Source organism: Amblyraja radiata, chromosome 25, assembly GCF_010909765.2.
Source record: "Amblyraja radiata isolate CabotCenter1 chromosome 25, sAmbRad1.1.pri, whole genome shotgun sequence".
Classification (NCBI taxonomy): domain Eukaryota; kingdom Metazoa; phylum Chordata; class Chondrichthyes; order Rajiformes; family Rajidae; genus Amblyraja; species Amblyraja radiata.
The window spans coordinates 37,714,594-37,739,420 of record NC_045980.1 but is presented as its reverse complement, the minus strand read 5'-3'; the positions used below and the strand labels follow the sequence as shown (position 1 = coordinate 37,739,420).

At 40.9% G+C, this 24,827-nt stretch overlaps 1 protein-coding gene across 9 annotated transcripts in view; it reads right to left on the bottom strand.

Moving 5' to 3' along the window:
• The window catches only part of fbrsl1 (fibrosin like 1), a 541,590-nt gene that overhangs the window by 70,801 nt on the left and 445,962 nt on the right, over positions 1-24,827 (bottom strand). For all 9 annotated transcript variants that reach the window (XM_033043936.1, XM_033043932.1, XM_033043931.1 and 6 more), the window contains one exon: positions 12,889-12,937. In XM_033043936.1, coding sequence (XP_032899827.1) covers positions 12,889-12,937 — 49 coding nt within the window. The remainder of the gene's footprint in view (positions 1-12,888; positions 12,938-24,827) is intronic.

Sequence of the window (24,827 nt, the reverse complement as noted above, 5' to 3'; positions counted from 1 at the left end):
TATTCATACCACTGGGCTGCAAGCTGCCCAAGCGAAATATGAGATGCTGTTCCTCCAATTTGCGTTTAGCCTAACTCTGACAAAAGAGGAGACCGAAGACAGAAAGGTCTGTGTAGTGATGGGAAGGGGAATTAGAGTGTCCAGCAACTGGGAGATCAGGGTGGTACACGTGGGCTGAACAAAGGTGTTCCGTGAAATGATTGGCCAGTCTGCGTTTGGTCTCGCCAATGTATAGTAGTCCACATCTTGAACAACGGATACAGTAGATGAGGTTGGAGGAGGTGCAAGTGAACCGCTGCCTAACCTGAAAGGACTGTCGGGGCCCCTGGACAGAGTCGAGGGAGGAAGTATAGCGGCAGGTATTGCATCTTCTGCAGTTGCAGGGGAAGGTAACTGGGAAGCGGGTGGTTTGGGTGGGAAGGGATGAGTTAACAAGGGAGTTGCGGAGGGAACAGTTTCTGAGGATTATGTGTTGTATGCGACGGCTGATGGGGTGGAAGGTAAGGACTCTGTCTCTGTTGCGACTAGGGGGAGCTACCTAGAATAGATGGTTTGCCTTACAAGGAGGGTTGGAGGGGATTGATTTGTATCTGCTGGAATTTAACAGTTAGAAGAGACAATGAAACTGGCAAGATCCTGAGGTGTCTCCAGAGAATGTATGTAGAGGTGGGATAAATTAGAACTCTGGGCCACCGTTGAAATGATGGGTGACCCATTTAAGAAAGAAGACCGAGTCTCTTGCACAACACTGGTGGAAGCAGACTTAGAGTTGTTTTAAAACACAGAAAGATACGATTTTTGATACACGAGTGAAAGTTATTGGATATGTAGGCTAGTTTGTTGGGTTAAGGTTTAATCAGCTATATAACTAAATGGAAGAATAGGCTCAAGGGGCTGACTGACCAACTCTTGCTCCTGATTCATACATTTTTCCAATTCAAGGATCTATTTTTTCCCCAGTAAATCTGTGATTTGCAGTAAGTGATACCAGCGTGGAATTTCAGCTGCAATAATGTGATACCGCACCCCTTAAGAACATCAATGAATGATGGCAGAATAGTAAGACATGAACTTCGAAACGTTGAACTATCAATCTCCGAGCAGAAACCAGACATCCTTTCCTTCAAGAATTGATTCAGATAGAAGTTTTTCTCTCACCACTTTTTCTCCTTTCAGCATTGGCACCCTTGAGGTCACTTAAAATGAAAGGATTTTGGCCAGAGGATGGAGCCTTTGGAGCTCTCTTTTCAATGAAGAGACACAAAAAGCTGGAGTAACTCTTTTCAATGACTCAGCCTCCACCATCCTTTTGAGGAAACTTTAAGGCAGAGGTAGATGAAACAGTGGGTGAATTTATCTGTGTCGAGAATCTATTAACACCTCTCCTGAATGGTATTTCACTCTTGCCTTCAACTCAATTCTCCTGTCTGATTCCAATACCTTCTGCAACCCAAAAATTCTAGAAGTCAGCCTTGATTTTACTTAATGATAGCCAATGCAGAATTCCAAAGTACATGAAATGTCTTCTTATTTTAGTATTGTCTCGGATTAGATATATCAATACAGTACTACATATTCTGGTCACCGGAAGAATGTGGTTGTACTATAAGGAACATTTAGCACCAGACATATCCTGACAGCTGAACACTACCCATTATCTTGACTCTCTGGTTTCCTGTTGCTCAGCACATCTCATAGCCAGATCAATTAATGTATCTTCAATTCTAAGCTTCAACGTCAGCTAAAAATCTCAAGTGTATCAATTCCAGCTGAACCACTGAAATAAAAGTGATAGACTAAGAACATTCCTGCCCAATATTTTGGTGATCTCCCCCAAAATTTAAAACGTGTTCACCAGACACAACCAATCTTTCATAAATCCAAGACACAAAGTGCTCGAGCAACAGCGGATCATGCGGCATCCCTGCAGAATATGGATAGGTGACATTGAGTCAGGACCCTTCTTCAGACTGTATTTCTCTACATGAAACCTCTATCTATCCATGTTCTCCAGGGATACTGCCTTACCCGCTGAGCTACAATTTTGTAAATCAGTATCTGCTGTTCCTTGTTTCTTCATATATCCTTGCTGGCTTCGACTCATCAAAAACATCTTTCAAATTCCTCATTTGGTTGTACGCATGCTGGGAGAGAAAGTTTTGCTTTCTTGCTGTACTCCAGAGACTCCAGCAGAGTTGATAACTCCGTGCTGGATTGCTAGAGGTGACTTTTTTCCAAATATTAAATTGCAGTACAACCATCCCCCTCAGGCGAGCACGAAAGATTCCATGATATTATTCCTAACAGTGAAGTTGCTTTGCCAAGATGCCAACTCTTCTAAAAATGTCATTATTGCATCATAGGTTGCGAAGCCAGCAGCTTTATGCAGGGCTTAACATGCAAAGCCCTGTGAATGAATCTCGGACCAGAGAGTACAGATGGAGAACAAGGGGTAGGTTTGTTTGTTTCAGATCATATGGTCAAATATAGGAGAATAATTAGTCCATTCGGCCCATTAAGTCTACTCCGCCATTCAATCATGCCTCGTCTATCTCTCCCTCCTAAGTCCATTCTCCTGCCTTCTCCCCGTAACCCCTGACACCCTTACTAATTAAGAATGTATCTATCTCAGCTTTAAAAATATCCATTGACTTAGCCTCCACAGCCTTCTGTGGCAAAGAATTCCACACATTCACCTCCCTCTGACTAAAGAAATTCCTTCTCATCTTCCTAAAGGGACGTCCTTTAATTCTGAGGCTATGACCTAGACTCTCCCTCTAGTAGAAACATCCTCTCCACATCCACTCTATCCAAGCCTTTCACTACTCGAATCTTTGGAATTCTCTATACTGGAGGGCTGTGAAAGCTCAATCGTTACGTCCCTTCTTAATAGAGATAACTATACATCAGAGTGTATAAGAAATCATTGGGTGTGAAGGATAACACCGATATGAAGATCAGCCTTGGTGCTATTTCAATGAATGACAGAGCAGTTTCAATGTCTGCATGGCCTCCTTCCTGCTGCACCGATTCTCATATTTGGCCCATTTACTATTTTTTAAATTAAAATAAAATGTAATTGTTCTTATGTTGATACATATTGTAAATGTATTTTAAATTATATTCTGTTTTTTGCCTTTTGTTAATCTTGGTATGCTTTTCCCCTCTGGTTTGATCTTATCAACTGGGAGATGATCTGGGAAGAGGAGCACTTGCTCTTTAAGAGCATTATAAATCTTTTCATGAATATTCCCTCCGCTGATCTAATGTTGTATTACCCATCAACAGATTTAACTTTTCACTGTTGATTACCTGACTCATACTCATACTTTCTTAGCCTTTACGCTTCTGTTACATTTATCCTGTTTCACTTGCTTTTCCGGTTGTCAGCTTTAACAAGCCCGGGTCCCAAGGCAACTACGCAAAAGACACCTAAATGAGTCCATCGACAGAGTACATGCATTGCCAGGAGGTTGGTGGAAGAAAATGAATGCTCACTTACAAATCCATCAACTCATTTCCCTCTGGAACACTTAATTTCTTTTGACATTCTTCCGAGACAGGCTTGGGAATATTTTAAAGCAATTATTCCAGATATACAAGAACAAGAAGTGGTTCTTCAGTACAATACAAATGGGATCTAGTTATGGCGCTTAGCTCAGCTAATTCAATCTAACACATCTACAAATGAGACCCACAAGGACCACTGCCATCTAAGTCTTCAGCAACCACCTTTCCCCACCCACATCCCCACACACTCACGAATCTCCCAATCTAACCGCCTATGGATCTAAAGCTAATGCTTCACCTTGCTGAGATATTTTCAATTTCTTTGGAATATTACAACCAAGTCAACAGAAATGAGACATTGATTTCGCCAGGTTTCAGATTTTGTCACCATTACTTCTAAATTGCATTGTTTTGGAGTATATAGTTTATTCCTGTCTTGATTGACAGGTTATCCAATCTACTGAAGCTACCTTGACTTTTTAATTAAATCTTAGTAAGCCAAAACCGTTTTTTAAGACGCTTAAAAGTCCCATCAAAATGGAGGATATGCAGAAGTTTATAGTGCAGAATCTTCCAAGGTATGAACAAAACAAGCTGGGGCTGGTAGGTCCATGGAAACAATTAAGAATAACTTCATATGCCATTTGCATTGAAGCATTATGATCTGCTGAGCTTCACGAATCTACTCCAGATGGTACAGTAAACATTCCATTTTAATATATGTTCAGAAAACACACTAAATACTTGTGTATCACGACCTTGAAGCATTGTGCACAAAATCTATTTGCAGGCACGTTAGGTTTTAACCATTTTAACAGCTCCAATTCATGTTAGTATTTTGAAAAAAATGTATTTGTTGAATCAATATAGTTTGCTTCCGCATGTGTTAAAAGTCTAATTTTAGGAATTTTAAGGAGGATATTATGTTCAATACCTTATCTGCAATTAGACTGTAGACAATCTGAAAAAGTTTGAAGAAGCTGATCAAAGAACAATAAACTTATCTGCTGCTATGAGGTGTTTAAGAAAGAACTGCAGATGCTGGAAAAATCGAAGGTAGATAAAAATGCTGGAGAAACTCAGCGGGTGAGGCAGCATCTATGGAGCGAAAGAATAGTGGATGTTTTGGGTCGAGACCCTTCTTTAGACCTCCTATGAGGTAAACTGCTATGAGGTAAACTGTTATTACCTGCTATGAGGTAAACTGTTTTCATTAATAGTTACCCGTTTAACTGACTTACTGCCGATCTTTAAACTAAACTACTGTAATTGTGGCGAAGCGAAAATGTTCTCTTTTCAAGCTACGCGAGTCACGTGTCCCAAAGGAAGAAAATAGAGCTACGTGTGGGACCAAAAGAAAACATCCTTGGTTGGTCTACATTACTGCCTGCAACATGATAAACCAGGACATTCTGTTAACAGCACAGGAAGAGTAAAACCAACCAGAGCTCACTGACCCTTCATAAACAATTAAACTAATAGTATACTTTACCATTGATTTTCATTGAAAAAATAATCAAACAGAAGGTGTAGATGAGCAAAAAGAGTCAGTATGAAGTGGTGGACTGAAGAGCCTGATTCTGACCTGTACAACTCTATAATTGAACAGAGTTTAAAACCTGATGACCAAGTATAATCTCTGCTTGTCTAGATAATGACACCCAACAATGCTCAAACAGCTCGACATTATCAGGACAAAGCAATCTATTTGACTGGCACCTCATTCACTGCACTAAAGTTTTACTCTCTTCAACTCTAGTTGCAGCATCAACCAATTAAAAGATAAACTAATGCAAATTGCTGGTTTCTTTGACAGCAACTACAAAACCCTTAACTCCCAGGTCGGTGCATGAATATTTCATCACCTTCAAGTTCTTTTCTAAATCTGAGCATTACAATTTGGAAATATATAGGCGTTCCATCATGCACAAGATCAAAATCCTAGAATCCTCTATTGAACGGTACACGGGTGACCTTCACCAGCCAAACTGTGTTGTACTTCCGGTGGCGCTGGTGCCAGCAGCCTCCACCTTCAGACCGGTATCTTTTTGTTTTTTTGTTTTTTTTTAGTTATGTTAAAGTGTGTTTTTTATGTTTTTTAAAATGTCTTTATGTGGGGGAAGAGGGCACGGTAAGGGGGATACCATCCTTCGGTCGCTTCCTGGAGAGGACGCGACTATTATTCGAGTCGCGTCCTCACCCCCCCAGCGGCCTACCTACTGGATTGGCGCGGCCTTTCCTGCCGGGATCGACCAGAGCTCCAGCAGCGGCGGGACAGCGCTGTAACATCGCGGGGCTGGCGATGCCTTAAGCAGCTTTTTCACGGGGCGACTTGACGCAAGAGTTAACCAGAGTTTAACATCGTGGGAACCTCGTGCGATAACAGTACGGCATTCGTGGACCACCGTGGCGCTAACAGCAGGTAATCGTGTAACTTGGTGACTCGGGAGAAAATTCAAGCAAGTTTGAATTTCTCCAAGAGTGACTTGTACACTTGTGGTTGAGCATTGCAACATTATATGAACGTAGTGGCCAGTGCGATATCCGTGCGATATCCGTAATAACTCTTGCGGTTACCGTGGGAACTCCTGCGAACGGTGAACCCGGAAGCTGGACAGAGGGGACAGAAGGTGAGTAAAAATTGTATTCTGTGGGATTGAATTTAAAAAATAAAGATTTGCATCCGCATATGGACATCAACTTATTCATGAGTTATGTTAATGAGATTCAAGAAAATAACTATAATCTTTAAAAGGGACTTTAAAAGGGACTTTACTGAAAGGTCCCGTATTTTTATGGTCCGTGAGAAATTTTTCACATGTACTTCTTTGAGAGATACAGCTCGGAGTCCTCGCCGACTAGCGATCGATGCCTTTCCGAAGCAGGGTCCGGAACGCTACCAATCAATGTTCTCCAGAGACCCGTGTAAGGAGTGAACTGCACTGCACATGCTGGTTTAAACCGAAGACAGACACAAAAAGCTGGAGTAACTCAGCGAGTCAAGCAGCATCTCTGGAGAAAAATAGCTGATGTTTCGGGACGAGACACATCTTCAGACTCAATTCCGATTAGGCTGTCTGAAGAAGGGTTCCGATTCGAATCGCCACCTATTCTTTTTCTCCAGAGATGCTGCCTGACCCGCTGACTTACTCCAGCTTTTTATGTTTTTCTTCCCAGATCTGACTTACCTGCTGAGTTACACCAACATTTTGTGTCCTTTTGTGCGTATTAACCAGCATCTGCAGTTCCTTTAGACATTACCTAACTTCAGATTTTAGAGATATAGCGCGGAAACAGGCCCTTCGGCCCACCGAGTCCGCGCCGACCACCTATTCTTATCCGGCTTCAGAACGGTTCTTCCTTCCATTCGTTTGGGCACTGACCCGACCTACCAACCTACCTCAATGCGGACATTGGACTTTTTCCCCCTGGAACTGTCCTGAAAACATATATTCTGAACTCTGGTATTTTCCTCTTCGCTCTGCCTGGTGTTCTTGTGCATGTGTCGGAAGGAACAGTAGATGCCGGTTTAAAGAGAATGCTGGAGTAACTCGACGGTTCAAAACGCTGGAGTAACTCAACGGGACATGCAGCATCTCTAAAGAGAAGGAACGGGTGACGTTTCGGGTCGAGGCCCTTCTTCAGACTGTACGTGGCTTGGTTATATTCATGTATAGCATTATCTGATATGATTGTATAGCACGCAAACAAAAGTTTATTCCCTGCATAGAATCATACAGCGTAGAAACAGGCCCTTCGACCCAACATGCCCACACCGACCAATATGTCCCATCTACACTAGTCCCACTTGCCCGCGTTTGGCCCATAACCATCTAAACCTTTCCTATCAATGCTTCAGTCTAATGCGTCTTAAACATTGCGACAATACCTGCCTCAACTACCTTAATGGATAGCTCATTCCATACACCCACCACCCTTTGCGTAAAATAGTTACCCCTTAGGCTCTCATTAAATCATTCCCCCCGAACCTAAATCTGTATCTGCTGGTTCTCGATATGAGACAATAATAACAAACCAAAGCGAGTTAGGACATCAACGGGGAGATCCTGGATAAACCCAAGGTAGCCACAAAATGGAGGAACTCAGCGCAACAGGCAGCATCTCTGGGGAGAAGGAATGGGTGACATTTCGGGTCGAGACCCTTCTGATATGCTGCCTGTCCCGCTGAGCTACATGTTGTGTCTATCTTCGTTTTAATCCAGCATCTGCAGTTCCTTCCTGGCCGAACCCCATTGAAAGATGAGAGGCTGGGCGATAGAGCACTGGGTCTGACAAGGATCAGGCTTCAGTAAGCAAAGTAAAGAGAGGTGGCAACGTTATGGAAATGAAGCGGGTAATCCGAGTGATGGCGAGACGGTACCCTCTAATGTGTCGGAAAGAACTGTAGATGTTGGTTTGCGCCGATGATAGACACAGTAATACTGGAGACAGACATAAAATACTGTATGGGCAGCATCTGGATAAAAGGAATGGGTGACGTTTCGGGACGAGACTCTGAAGAAGGGTCTCGAACCGAAACGTCACACATTCCTTCTCTCCAGAGATGCTGCCCGTCCCGCTGTGTTACTCCAGCATTTCGTGTCTATCTTCCGTATGCTCTGTGATGGTCATCTTGGAGTCAAGTGGCAACTCTGGCCTGTAGACATGAGGAACTGCAGATGCAGGAATCACGAGCAAAACACAGAGCGTTGGACGAGCCTGACCCTTTGAGTTCCTCCATCACTTTGTGTTGAAGTCAGGTCTGGACATTGCTTGGCTCAGTCTCAGGCGCCGGCTAACTAGGAAGGTCGAGTCAAAGTCCAGCACTAACACTCAAGAACTAACGTTTGCGGCCTGATGTTCCCAATATTTAATTGAAATCATTAATAAAGTAAATAAATAGATACCGGTCTAATCAGTATCTACGGGATTGGACAGGCTAGATGCAGGAAGAATGTTCCCGATGTTGGGGGAGTCCAGAACCAGGGTCCCAGTTTTACAGTCTACCGTGGGAACTCTTTAACTCAGTAAAGTAAAGTAGCCTTTATTGTCATATCAGCGCACAGGCAGCAGTTGATTGTTGCTCTATTCAGTTTCCCAGGGGGTCGGGACGGGACTGGAGTTGGGAGGGAAAGGTGGGGGAGTCGAGGGGGAGACAGATGGGGGTGTCTTCATTTACTGGCGGCGGGTGTCTGTCACTGAAACAGGCAGGTGAGATTTCACATCCACCTTGTGTGTGCCTCTCTCTCTCTCCCTCCCTCTTACACAGGCTGAGAGACTCTGCCTCTGTGAGTGTACGTCTCTTTCTCCCCCTCTCCCACACACAGTAAGACCGAGGTACTGTGCTCAGTCCATCTGTGTCTCCCACATACACAGTAAAACATGTCTCCAAATGAGCCAATTCAACCAAGGGAGGATATTTATAGTGTGTGAAAAAAAAGTGACATCATTTGTGCCACGTGATGATTTAACAACACTTCACAATGTTCATTCAAGATTTAACGGGAAAGCTCGGGAGACGGACAAGTCACTCGCACAAATAACAGAAATGCCGAGTACCGTGGGAACTCTTTATCTACCCCCCGTTATATCGTGTGATATCGTGCTAGACCACGACCACTTCACTCTGGTTACATCTTGCGTCAAGTCGCCCCGTGAAAAAGCCGCATTACCGGGGATCGCCGTCTGAAGCCCGGAGTGCTGGACCTGCTGCACCGACATCCTGGAGCTGCGGTTTGCGGAGCTCCCAACGCGGGCGGCGCTGATCAACAACGCGGGGTCCTGCGACTCCGCCCGGCTCGGCCTGCGGACTCGGGAGCTGCGGACTCCGGCTGCGGGAGGCGGCTGATCAGGAGGTCCGGGCCGCTGAGGAGGAGGATGTTCACCGTCGGGGATCGGCGTCGGCGTTCCACCAGCCCGGCGTGAGGGCCTGAACATCGGGCCGCCCGTTGCGGCGACTGCGGGTGCTCGGAAGGCCCAGACCACGGATGAACATCTGGGAAGATCGGAGGGGAGGCTGGCTGGACTATGGTGCCTTCCTCACCTTGGTGCCACTGTGTTATGTTGTGTCGTGGAATTTCTGTGTTTGTGCTTTTCTTTTTTTAATTCAATTTTATTTTTAATATGTTTTATTATTTATTTATTTTTATGATACTGCCTGTAAGGAAAATTCATTTCGTTGTCTCTAATTGAGACAATGACAATAAATTTGAATACAATACAATACAACTGCAAAGATTCAGTGGTGCTCTCTACTACTGCCCGAAAGACAAGTAGAATAGGCACTAAATACAGTTCTTGACAGCAAGGAATAAATGAAAAACTGAGCCTTTTGCTCAAAATGCAATAACTTCTTGAAGTACAGTTGCTCTTGGATCATTCTCCAATTTATTGTAAAAATTATACACATTATAAAAGAGGGAGAGAAATAATAACTCAGATTTATTGACGTGCAAGCACAAGATAAAGCTACAAAAACTTACATTTACTTGCATAGTCAACAAAGCAGATCTCAAACTCATCGTTCAAAAGAAGCTTATTTGAACTCATAACAAGGACGACAGCATTCTTTTGAAAGATTATGAAAAATTAATTTTGGGTACAGGCATATGTATACCTAGCCGAGAGACAGAATCGCATTTAATTAATTCCTTAAAAATAAGCATAGCGTGTGTGACGCTTTAGAAATCATACTTGGGCTACTTTAGAAAGTTCGAAAACTTAGCTTAAACACCCAAATTCTGGAAGGAATGATGCAATTATCAATTTAAAAAAAATACAGAAATAGATTCGGTGTTCCTATTCAATATTACAAATATGCTGTGTTTTGTAATCGGGTTCACTCTTGTGCAAATTGTTTGCCAAATATGTCTGCACAATGGAAATTCCTCATTTCCAAGGCAAATTTATTGCAAGTGTTTTTGAAATGTTGCTCAGAGCCCACTAAAGACATAGTATAAATACAAATGTTACTGGTTATTTCTACTCCAAATACACATTTCTAGAAGGTTTAACTATGGGCTTACTCCAGTGTAATCGTGGATGAAGCGGCAATCTAATGAGATGGCCAGAATACTCATGCACTGAATTATGGATCCATCCATCATTCAGTTACTTACTATACGAGCCACGACATTCTATGTAAAATATGTTCCCAAGCAAAGAGAGCCAAATTAAAACAAAGTTATTGCCATATTTGTTAACCACTATCACGTTCATATATTGCTTTGAAATTGAGCAAAAAGCACTAAAACGCTGTACAAATTAAAAGCCGCATCATAAAAGCAGGCCTCCTGGACCAATAGGTCTTTGCTCCGTTTGTTCCTTGTCTTACACTATTCTTCTTAACATATCAGCACAAACAGATTTCTTTCTGTTTCCTGTCCTTAAAAGAATCGCCGAAAGGATTTCAAGAAGAATAATGTTTAGGCGGGCAAGTGCAGAGGTTGACGGAAAATAAAAGGAAATGGGAAATGGAGATGGGAAATGAAAAAGCCATTGGATGCAAGATATCAGAACAATGCTGCCGACAAAAGATATTTGTGAAATGGAAGCACTTTGCAGAAACTTACACCTTAATTGTTCCCAGCTGTAAAGTAAACTGCCTCACTCATCACTTCAGAAATGGCCCCACTTCAAATAAATGGGCTTTCCATAGAATCATTTCTTATTAATGTGTTTCATGCTCCTGCAGGGCATTTGGTCTGTGTAAAATATACTAAAGATTGAGTAAATCAGTTATGTTCTACATTGACTATTTGTATGTGCAACTGGTGAAATTTGCTACATTAGAACTAAACGTCTAGGGGACGAAAAATAAACCAAAGACCCCACAGGCATTTTGTAACCCCTTTATTTTGTAAAGCAATGGTTGCAGCCAAGCAATTTTACTCAAAAGAGACAACCCACAAAGTTCACCTTCATTAAAACTTGATAAATATGGTTTGAAAATATAAGTGTGTATTTTGCGCATGGGAACATTATAAGAGAAATGAACATGAAGGCAGACTATGAAAATAAAAATCAGATATTACAACTCAAGTTTAAAAAAAATAGCGATAATAGTGCTTGATGCCATTAAGTATTCTATGTGGACTAAAATAGAATCTAACCAAAACTGACACCAAACCACACACGGATATACTTGGAAGATCACCACATATTTGGTCAAAAAGGTAGGACTAAAATAGTTTTAAAATGATAGGTTTAAGGGCCTGTCCCACTTACGCGATTTTACGCAACATGTCGCGGGGGTGACTCACGGGTATGGGTAGGACTAAAATAGTTTTAAAATGATAGGTTTAAGGGCCTGTCCCACTTACGCGATTTTACGCAACATGTCGCGGGGGTGACTCACGGGTATGGTCGTGAGTAGTCGCCCAAAGAGTCGTACCTTTTTCTGGTCGCCACTGGATTTTCAACGTTGAAAATTTTCGGCGACCTGCTGCGACTGTGACGGGTGTCGTCAGGCGCAGAAAAAAAATTGCGTAAGTGGAACAGGCCCTTTAGGGAAGGAATTTTGAGGGCCCACAGACATTAAGGCAAGGATGGTAAAAGGTACATTTATTACCACTATTAAACCATTGCTACATAAAAGTATCTACCTACTCTAGATTCTTAATTGCAGATTGGTACAAATTTAATTAAAAGCTTTGTTTCAATTCGTGGCAGCACATTAAAAATGTAACGAAGAACGCAATTCCTGTATTTATAACATATCGCTGACAGTATTTCTGTTGGATTCAAACAGTACAAGTGTTTATCCGACAATACAATGGGAAGCTTTTGATATCAATGGCTGCATACATTTTCAGATTAAACTTATTCCAAGGTCTCAGCATTTCAAATACTGAGGCTTTTTTTCTTGCAATGTATAAAAATATTAAAACCGCTATAAGAAAGATTCTTAAATTTCTGAGTGGAACATCATTGTAAATACTCCAACATTTGGAAACAAACTAGTGAGTTCATGTGAAAATTAGAGCCAGCTGAGCAGGTTTCAAAAACAGATGACAATAGTGGTCAACATACTGCAACAACGCTAAATGCTAAAATAAGACAGATTATATGATGAGCCACAATCAGCAATTAAAATTCTAATCTTTAAGTAAGAAAAACTGTGTCTTTATACATTTTGATTACCCATTTAAGTTTCTTCTGAGAAATTAATCAGCAAGCAGGTTTATCTGAACAAGTTTGAGAATTTACTATTTCCACTACTGATGTTAAGCACATTTTTGGTAAATGCAACGATATAAACAAAAACAAACACAAAACAATCTGAAAAAAATGTTGATACTTGACATTTCAATTAATTGAATGAATTTTGAGCTCGTCTTAAGATTTGAAATTGTGCTGTGAATAGAAATATAAGCATACCTTTACTTGCTGCTGGTGAAAAGAGTTTCTCAGAGCCTACATCTGATGCCTGTGGAAAAATAAAATATATGTTAAGATAAGTTATATTTATATCCATGCATTTCTTAAAAATCACCAGTAGAGGGAAGTATTTTGCCATCAAAGGGCACAAAATCATAAATAGAACATATATATATATATATATATATATATATATATATATATATATATTTAAAAGTATATATGTGATAGAATTATTCATTTGCCTGCTGTAAATGGAAAATGAACCACCTGCCAATCTAATTCTTGGTGGAGAAACAGCTGTGGCAAAAGCCAAGAGTTCATGGAGAATTGAAACAAAAAATATTTTACACCACAATCATATAAACAAAATATGGTTAGGGAAAGGACAGAATCTGGCTCAATGGAAGCTCCAGCTTTTTGACAAATATGCATCTTCAAACAGCACAGATAAACTGTTGAGTGGAAAGCACCCAACAGGCCATCAGACACAAGCAACCTACAATATAGCCGCAATCTTCTTGCACTGCGGGACATACAATTTGTATTCACTCAGCGAACATTCACATCATCAACTTTGACAGGAAACTGAATTTGCAACTGACAGACCTCGGATAATATAGAAACTACTTTTGCAAATCTTTTGAAAATGGAAGAACAACCTATCGACTGGATGTGGCATGCCTGGGTGGAACTGATGCAGCAGCCAGCAACGTTCCAGCAAATTTATTTGATCCCCTCAGACCTGGCTTACTTTGAGAGTGCCATTTCATCAATTAACCCCATCACTTTGATCTAGTCACCCCTTGGCGCAAGGCGATTGAACTTCCTTCAAGTTTCACATGCCAAGACTTCCCACCAGCCCTAAAACTGACTTGTCGAGCTCAGTAAGCCTTTTGTACTCAAAATTGATTTTCAATGAAAACCATCTGTGGTTGCAGGATTCTCAAGCAACCAAGCTAATATAAGCAACTGCACATTATTTGCTTAATGCTGAGGCAAAGTGGTAGAGGAAAGGATTAACTGCTATGTAAAAATGGCAAAGGACATAACCAGCTCCTGTCCTCTAATCCACCTGTCCTCTAATCCAAACGTAGAGTATGACTTTTATTTGTCTCTTTATCAAGTTATTTTAATGGGTGTTGTAAAACCCAAGATTCCCTGAAAGAGCACTTTGGACATCAAAGCTTTTTTTTTTTAAATGACTACAACTGTTAATCTGAATATTCACTATCAAATAGATATAACAACATTGAATAGAGAAATGATAATGGTTTACAGAAAAAACACATACAATACCTCGATTTAAAAAAATCAGTATCTCTATGCCGGCTGGAAGATTTCTAGCAAATAGTTAAGAGTTATGTATTAAGTCTCGAGTCGAATAGTCTTTAAGCTATAAATCAACAAAGCTTCTCTTCAACTCATTGTTCCACAAACTACACAGAAGCTCTTAAAAAATCTTCAGTCTGATAAATATTTACATAATTTTGATTATTCAAGTGCTGTACATCGAAATGTTGCTTCACACTATTATCAGGCACCATTGATAATGTTTTCTACTTTGATCCAGCAGAGTAATACAAGTAACCAACCTCTCAACTAAACCAGTTACAGTAGCAGCTGCCAGCACAGGGTACAATTACAACATTCCAGTGTCATTCCAGTGTGCTGAAAGGTTCAAAGGATGATCCCTTAGTATTGTGGTTAGTTATACATTCCAACAACTGAAAGGTTGCACGTTATGCTTTTGTTAAGTTTATTAACTGCTAGTCTAAAATTTTCTACTTCCAAGATTTAAGATTCAATTTAATTGTCACATGTACCAATTAAGGTACAGTGAAATTTGAGTTACCATACAGCCATACTAAGTAACAAGCAACAAGACAAACAGCCACATAAAATACAATTTAACATAAACATCCATCACCGCGGAATCTACATTCCTCACTGTGATGGAAGGTAATAAAGTTCAATCATCTTCTTCCTTTGTTCACCCATGGTCGGGGCTTTGGAACTCTCCAGTTTGCCGCTGCCAACGGTCCGATGTCCAAAGCCCTCTCATCGGGAAGATGGAAACTCCGGCGTCGGGACGGAATGGAACACTTTGCGCATGGAGCTCGCGAGTCAGCCTCTTCTTACCGGAGACCGCGGGCTTCACGGTGTTAAAGTCAACAGGCCCAGTGGTTGGAGCTCTTCACAATCCTCGGCAAAGGATTGCAGCTCACGATGTTAAAGTCCACGCCGCGCCCTGAAACGCCAGGCCGGTCTTCAGGAAAGGTCGCCAACTCCACGGTGTTAGGCCGCATCTCTGTCAAGGTGAGTGAGTGGAAAAAGTTTCCCCCGATCTCTCCCCCCACCCCCACACACAAAACATACCAAGAAACATTGAAACATACATTTAAGACCTACTTAAAATAATAAAAACAGAGAAGGGACGAGACAGATTGTTGGCGAGGCGGCCATTACAGGCGTCACCCATGTCAAATCTAAATAATAGAATATCCTGTACCACAGTTTCATTCCCACCTTCGCTCAACCGCATGCAACAAGATCAATTGCAAAGGATAGTTTTAGGTCTTGAAAGCTGGATGTGAACTGCAAGCACAAAACTTGTAAACAGTAGATAAAAATGCTGGAGAAACTCAGCGGGTGAGGCAGTATCTATGGAGCGAAGGAAATAGGCAACGTTTCGGGTCCAAACCCTTCTTCAGACTTGAGTCGAAACATTGCCTATTTCCTTCGCTCCATAGATGCTGCCTCACCCGCTGAGTTTCTCCAGCATTTTTGTCTACCTTTGATTTTCCAGCAACTGCAGTTCCTTCTTAAACAACTTGTAAACAGTAGTCGGGTTACGCAACAATGAGTATAGAGATAAACCCACGTATGCACATTTACAGTTTATGCACAATGTAACTGCATGATAGACACTAAGATGAAACAATAAAGTTGAAATAATAACCAAATAAAGTTTTATAACATTACAAAGAGTTAGTCATACAGTAGGAATTTGAGTCATGTAGTCATGAAACAGGCCCTACAGCCCAACTTGCCCATGCCCCTTTCAACCTTTCCTGAGCAAAGGGCTTTTAAATGTTGTTATTCTACCTGCCTCAACTACTCCTACTGGCAGCTTGTCCATATACCCATCACCGTTTGAACTTAATCTTTCCCTTCTCAACTTAAACTACGTCCTCTAGTCCTCGATTCTCCTACCCTGGGAAAAGGACACCGTGCATTTGCCCGATCTATTGCCCTTGATTTTATACACCTTTATAAGATATGTATTCAGCCTCGTGATAAAGGCCAGTGTGCTAAATGCCTTCTTCACCACCCTATCGATCCGTGACACTACTTTCAGGAAATATATACTTATATTCTTAGATGGGCTAGCACCAAACCCAGATATACCACATTCTCAATAAGTTCTTCATTGTTTCACAAATACTGCAGGGGAATTAACTTTTTCTTATAAGTATTGTTATAGAAATATAGGAAGTTGGAACGCTGCCATTCAACACGTTCATGACAGAATCCCTTATATTCACAGTCTCTCCCCATAACCCTTGATGCATTGTGTGTAAAATTGTATCTACTTCAAAAATATATTCAGCGATTTGACATTCTCAACCTTATGTCGCGGCAAATTTGACAGGTTCACCATCATCTGAGTGAAGACATTTTGCATCTCAGCCCTAAATGTCCTGAGATCGCTGACAGCCCTAGAACCAAGGGAAACATCCTGGCTGCACCCAGTCTTCTAACCCCATCAAAATCCTGGCAAATAATTTGAGGTGACTGGTTGAAAGTCTATCTATCCTTATTTGACGCACATGATGTAAAAAATCTAACCCGTCCTGTGACAGCAGCAGGGGACAGCATCGGTGGTGGAGGAGGAAGACAGCAGCAGGGACAGAAGGCACATCATCCCAACCCTCCCAAATTCAGCCCGAGCGCACCACATGTTTGAGTATCAGTCCGATTTGTGCCTCCTGTGCTGGCAGAAGCATTTCTATTGTTAATCTACAGCAACCTCCAACTGCTCTCCTGATATAGCAGGAGCCTGGCTTTGGTCACTAGCATCACTTTAAAAATCTGTAGCTTGTATATTGGCACAATATACATCCTAAGCACTCCCTCTCTCCCTTGCACCCGCACACAGTGGCTGCAGTGTATTATCTACAAAATGGACTACATTGTTGCAAAAGGCAAGCTTAAAATAAATCATTATACATATTAACATATTGAAGCTCCACAAAACACATTACCACTTTAAAAAAGGTGAAAGAATGTATTAGTATATTTATGATTCATTTTATTTAAGGACTTATTATACTCATAAGAGATCTATAATTTTTTCATGGCTACCAACCAAGGGTGTGAAGTTCCAGTAACAAAGTCATGATCATATCAATTGTTGTGTGTATTTCATCAGGCATTAATTCCATGGATGCAGAGATGACTAGCAATCACTGCTGAAATAGAATTAAAGGTAGCAATAATCCCACCAAATAAACCAGGGAGGAATCTCAAGACTGTAGCCTTTTTTCTGTGTCTGATAAAATATTATCTTTGCCCTTAATGATTTGTTATATGGACTTGAATTTCCTTCTATGCATTTGTTATTTCAGTGGTTCTGAACCTTTCTAAATGAAAGCACTATTTGTTACCACCACACTCCTCCCCCCCTCAAAATGCCCAATGGTGCTATAAGTTGCTCGTTGGGGTGATTAACAAATATAAAAAAAAGACACACTACACACTGAGGAGATGCTCATCCCAGGATGGGAACTGCAGAGTTTTCTGCATATAGAAACATAGAAAATAGGTGCAGGAGTAGGCCCTTCGAGCCTTCACTGCCATTCAATATGATCATAGCTGATCATTCAAAATCAGTACCCCGTGCCTGCTTTATCCCCATATCCCTTGATTTACTTAGCTATTAAGTAAAGACACAGCACAAAGTTTTACCTAGAATTGCAGAACAAAATTTATTTTAATGTGGCTGTCTGAAAGGATTATGAACACAAGTACCAACATGCTAAAAATGTTATCTTGGTGCAATTGACTCCTGTGAATGTCATTTACTTTGATGATTTACTAGGACTATGGTGTACAATTCTCTGAAGTACATAAAACTTTGAAGGCAATACCATTTCTTTCATGAAAACAAAAAACAAAGTGTTGGGGGAATTCAGCGGGTCAGGCAGCATCTGTGGAGGGAAATGGACAGAAGCCGCATTCATCTCCATTAATGAGATTTTTGTGTAAAGTCCTGCGAAAATTCTAATTGCTTCCCCAGCTAGCTCTTTCACCCATATTAAAATAGGATTATATAATACTAAAATTCCACTCAATCCCAGCGTGGCAATGTTGTACTCTTCTGATGTGCAACCATTTTTAACCAAAATAAACAAAACTTAACTGAGAACACCTTTTGTTTTTAAGTGGTAGGTACCATTGCAAAAACTTCTTGTTTTGTTCAAAAGTGCATAGCTGTCATGGAAAAAAAGCAACATGCTTAGTACAAGATTTAAATAGCTAAATAAATCATATGTTCTTTCCAATTGTAAAGATCCCTTTCTTCAACATGAACATCCAGCTATGCCAAATCAAAACATTTAAATATTGGTTCAATACTAATTCACCCAATTGAATTGTGAGTTTGTTCTAATGTCTAAATACTCTGCTTAAAACAACCTGGTTTCCCACACATTTAGACATGAATAACAGTGGAGTTAATTCATTGAGAAGTATCCTCAATTTTACTGAGTTTTATCAAATTAACTTGACCAGTTACAGATTGATGACAAACTGTAGATTTTAATTTTACTTCTTCCACTTGAAAAATGGATGTATCAGCTTTTATGGATTTACCACAAGCATCTAGGTTGGTTCATTTGTCTTTTTTTGGAAGCAAGCAAATTGCTTATCTGTTACTGCAGTGGTTGTGGTACCACTGGGTCATTTTTGCTGAGTCTGCTCTATTTATAAACGTTTACTACAAAATCTGCACCTTCCGGAAATGGAAACCCTACCCAAAAAGCTGCAGGAAACCTGACCTCTGAGCATGTCCACATATTAAGCCTCAAGCCACAGACTCCCCCTGGAGAGCCATCAGCTGCAAAGTTTTTCTTCCCTATTCCCTCCATTAGCTACGCTTTATGAATCACCTTCCTCTGAGCTCAATAAAGCTCCCCTAAGGAAAGGGCATTAAAAGCTCTTGAGGTCACAACCCCCTCCCAAGCTAAGCTGGGTAAAACAGTTGTAGAAACATACTAAGCAAAAGTAGTTGAGCATGAAGTCTCAGTGCAGTTTAAAAACTCCCCAAGGAGAGTCTGTTTTATCTCCTGATACTCTGTTGCTTCCCGTAGTGGCCAATCTCTACCACTTCATTCAATGCTTTCCTTTACAACCTCCTAGAAACTAGAACTGATACAAGGATCTGGTTTCCCTCATCTCTATTCAGATACCAAATTGCCGTATAAACTTAAAAATTGGCAGCAATACAAAACGCCTCAGGCTCTTGGCAGTGTCATAACTAGAATTGCTCTCCACGCAAGGTGCCTGCATATATCAGTGTAACAGCACAGAAGGGAAGGCTTGGCAAGGGAGGAGTAAAATTATGCTGGCTGCAGACAGCACTCTACACACATATGTCATTTTGCAGTCACGGCAACATTTTATCACTAACATGCCTCCTCCCTCCCCAACACTTGAACTAGTTCCAAATTGTAACACATGTTCCACTGCCTTTTATGTTATAAACACATTAAACACTTTTACGACGAGCATTTTTCGTGTACAACCAAAATATTAGTCTGTTGCCAGTTGGTGTCAATCAGACCCATCCCCCCCTCCCCCTCCCCCTCCCCCTCCCCCTCCCTTCTTGCTTCACCAGCAGCTACAAAGCAGCTGCTGCAGCTTATCATGGCTGCCTGTCCATTAACTTTACAAATTAACACCCTATCAGGGCAGTGCAGGACTGATTCATCAGTGAATGCCAGTCGGCTGGTTTATCGCTTCAAATGCTGCTGGGTCTTTGCAATCATTATCTGGACAAGAGAGAAAGAAGAAAGTAGTAAAAGGCAGATAAAAGGAGATAGAAAGCAGACAGGGATGGGGAGAAAAAGATAAAACCACAAAGCAAAGCAGAGCTGTCAGCTGGACGAGTTAACAGGCAACCAAGGGGATGCTGCAAGATAAATGCGAGGGACAGAACCTTGGAGGAAGAAAATACTGCAAACCTAATTTGCACTGTCCTTATGAATTTTGCCAATTTAAATCCAGATTAACTAGGAAACTGGCTGCACCTGGGAAGCAAAGAATAAATTAAAGTAATTGAATTTAAATTAACTATTTTTCCTCTCAATTTTCCAATAAAACAGGGTTCAACAGATAGATTGTATGGTTACAGTACTGGGCACAGTAATAGCAGTTAAGTACCAGACTAGTCACCAGAGTTCTAGACCACTGATCCAGAATCATGCATTTGAATCCCACCATGGCAGATGGGGAATTTAAATTCAAATTACCAAAAAAATATCTGGAATTAAATCTCAGCAAGAGTAACCATGAAACTACTGGGCTGGTTCATTAATGTCCTGGAAAGCAGGAAATGTGCTAATCTTATGTGGTCTGGCCTATATGTAACACCACACCCACTTTCTCCCTTCAGGAGCATCATGGGATGAGCTATAAAATACAGGCATTGTCAGTGACAAATAAATCAAAAATATGGATAGACTTTGTGTTTGCAAAATCTTTGAATCAGTGATGGAAATATTTGACTGTGTTAAAGAGGGTTAATCCAAATCCAAAACAGATCCAAGCATAATCCTCTGAAATGCCACCCGTTTGATCTACATATTGCGAGACACTGTGCCAGTGTAAACACGGCTCATCTCATCCATTGGCAGCATGCCAATGTGGATACAGACTAATGTAAGTATAACCTGGCAGCAGGCTGTGGCCATAACTCCCTCTCACAAATGAAGAACTTCCCTTTTCTGGGAGCTGGTACTACCAAGTTACATTTCTGACCAATGGTTAGTACTCCTCTTGACTACCAAACTTCCTACTTTACATCATTAAAAAAACAAAGTGCAGGGGAAACTGAACAAGCCAGGCAGCATCTGTGGAGGGAAATGGACAGGCAACCTTCTTAGCATGCCGAGTTCCTCCAGCACTTTGGTTTTGTGCTCAGTATTCTAGCAAGTGCAGCCTCTTGTCTATCAGCAGTCTGATTAAGGAGCTAAATGTCACAATTCTAAGTTTGTCAATGATACAAAAAGAGGTGAGATTGGAAGTGTCATGGAGATATAAACAAGCGGAGTAAGTGGGCAAGAATATGGCAGGTGCAATATAATGCAGCAAAATTTGAAGCGTTCCAGCTTAGCGTACAAAACAGAAAAGTGGATTAAAGAGTGCTTGGGTAATGCTGAAGGGATCAAGGTATCCATGTAAACAAGTCACTAAAAGCCAACATGCAGATGTTGCAATTAGGAAGACAAATGTATGTAGTTCTCTCCCCCCTCCCCCCAAGAGGATTTGATTAAAAGGATAAACATTGTTTTCCATCAGGTCTTCATGAAACAACACTTGGAATATTGTCACAACAATGATTATCTAAAAGCCCTGTCCCACTATAAGAGTTCATTCAAAGAGTTCTCCCGAGTTTGCCCTGATTTGAACTCGGAGATTTATGGCCGCTCGTCGGTACTCTGGGCTCTCGTGGACATTTTTCAACATGTTGAAAAATTTTCACGAGTCTTTCCGAGCTTACCTGCTGTTAGCGAGTCTTCCCGAGTACCTGCTGTTAGCTTTACGAGCCGCTAAGAGACGTCCCAGAGCTCTGACGTACCCGCTACGTTCATTCTCCATGCTTACCACAAGTTCAATTTTTTTTAAACTAGGGAGAGCTCTTGAATGAACTCGTACTGTGGGACAAGGCCATTACTTAAAAAAGATATACACGGATGACAGACAGCTCACCAGAGTGATTTGAGGGATAACAGCTTTGCTATACGAGAGAGCTTGAATAGACTGTATTCTCTAGAGGCCAGAGGAGGAGGTATAAATGAAATCCCTACAGTTCTAGAACCATATAGTTCTCATAGGATTCAAAAGGCTGGACTGGAAAGATTCCCTGGCTGAGGGGGTCTAAACCAGGACAACAGTCTCAGAATTAGGGATGAGACTAAAATGATGAGAAATTTCTTAAAAGAGTACACTGAACCTTTGAATTCTACGCCAAGGAGGGTTATAGAGGTTCAATCAGAGTTCATTGAAAATAGATTGATCTGAAGGAGGGAATTAGGGAGTACTGCATTGCAACAGACAAATAGCATTGAAGCAGAAGATCAGCCATAACCCTGAATGACTATGACCATGACCCAGATAAGGTTGGAGGACAATTTACCTACCCTCGCTCCTACTAATGTTAATTCTCTTACAGATATCAACAAACCCATTCATTCTTTTCTAACTCTTCTCTTTACATGCATAAACTTCATAATCCTCACAGTATACTCTCTTAATTAAACAATGAAAGTCTTCAAGTTTACAAATGTCTCGTTACAAGGCATGTCATTGAATAACTTATTCTCTCTGCTATCATAAAGATGATACAGGAGCCTGAGAACCAATACGTCCAGCTTCAAGAATAGCTTCTTTCATCAACCATTCGATTCTTGAACAATCCCAAACAAAATCCGAACTCAGAACTCACTATGGACTTTGTACTACTCTAGTTGTCCATGTTCATTGGTTTATGCACTCTCTGGTTTAGTTTACTTCAAAGAATTCTAGATCATTTTGGTGCATATGACACATAACACTCTTGACTCTAATCAACTGATTTCACCTTCAATTCATCAAATATTATACTCTTGGGTTTACTTTCAAATGCAACTTGTATTTTCTCTATTTCAAGGAAGCCTGACTTTATTGTGTCCAAAATATACATTTTCTCCTCAATAAATATAATCCAGGAATGTTGTTCTAACATTTCAGTCTCACACCAAGTAAATCAGAAAATCAATAAAGTTTGATATCAGGATGATAGTTAAAGTGGTTCTATTGTGTCAAGAGAGGAATCCTACAACCAATGTCCCATTTGATGATACCCCTGAAAAGTATCTCCGTGAAGAATGTCCAGTGAAAATACTCCACAAAGAGCTGTTAAAAAGTGATTTAGGACTTTGACTCAGTAATCCATCAGTTTTCCAAATGACAATGGCCACGGAAGAAAGGTTGTGTGCATTCACCATTGTTTAAGGTAGAAACTCGCGTTAAGAAATATTCTAATCATAAATGGTCATTGAAAATAGAAGTGTTTGGTATATTATTTCACAAACATATATTGAAAACATGCAGAGAAGCCATGGGAAGAAAATCCCAACTAAAGTGATGAAGACTATCAGGTATTGAGTGAAATTGAGCATGGAAATAGGCCCATTGGACCAACTTGCCCACACCAAGATGACCCATCTACACTTGTGCCACCTGCCAATGTTTGGTCCATATCCTTCTAAACCTTTTCTATCCATGTACATGTTCAAATGTCATTTAAATGTTGTGATAGTACCTGCCTCAACTATCTCAGGCAGCTTGTTCCATATACCCACCATTCTCTGTGTGGAAACAGTCGTCCCACAGGTTCCTTATAAATCTTTCCCCTCTCATCTTAAACCTATGGTTCTTGATTCCCTCACTCTGGTAAAAGATTCTGTGCATTTTTCCTACCAGTTCCCCTGATGATCTTATACACCTGTATTAGACACCTCATGCTCCTGCAATCCAAGGAATAAAGTTCTAGCCTGCTCAACCTCTCCCTTTAGCTCAGACCCTTGCTCGAGTCCTGGCAATATCCAATTATGGCTGTATGGCAACTCAAATTTCACTGTACCATTGTTGGTTAAGTGACAATAAACACAAACTTGAACTTGAACTGACCTTATAAATGTTCTCTGCATCCTTTCCTGCTTAACAACATATTTCGTATGAATGGGTGACCAAAACTAGACACAATACTCCAAATATGGCCTCACCAATGTCTTGTACAACTGTAACACAACATCCCAACTTCTATACTCGATACTCTGACTGCAGGCAGTGGCGCAGCAGTAGAGTTCTTGCTTTACAATGCCATAAACCTGGGTTTCATCCTGACCATAGGTGCTGTCTATACGGAGTTTGTATGTTCTCCCTGTGACTGCATGGGTTCTCTGGTTTTCTCCCACATTTCAAAGATGTGCAGATTTGTAGGTTAACTGGCTTCTGAAAATTGTTCCTGGTGTGCGGAATAGAACTAGTGTACAGGGTGAACGTTGATTGACGCAGACTTGGTGGGCCGAAGGGCATGTTTCCACGCTGTATCTCTAAACTAGATAGTACAAAGTGAATATCTGAATTTCTTCACTGAATCTATACCACGTCATTTTTTATTGTTTTCATGTGCAATCTCATTTTCTCAAAGATAGCGTTAGATCACGGAAAAAGCCCCTTTGGCCTAATTTATTCATGCCAACCAAGGTGCCTTTGTAAGCCATTCCCAATTGTCTGCATTTAACCCAGATCCCTCAATACATTTCCTATCCATGAACCTGTCCAAATGTCTTTTAAATGTAATTGTACCTGCCTCTACAGCTTTCTCTTGCAACTCATTCACCATAGACATTTGGACGTACATGGATAAGGAACGTTCAGAAGGATAAGAATCAAATAGTCACATGGAATTATCTTAGATAGGCATCTTGGTCATTTTGGATGAGTTGTTCCAAAGAGTCTCTGTTTCCGTTTTGAGTAACTCGCCGAATCCATGGAGTAGGAATCAATTGGCCTAACCCTGCTTCTGTTTCTTATTGTTGAACAAAATAACCCAAAGAAAATTTGAATGCATTTGCTTCAGTATGGTTGGGACTTTGAATATGGTGTTA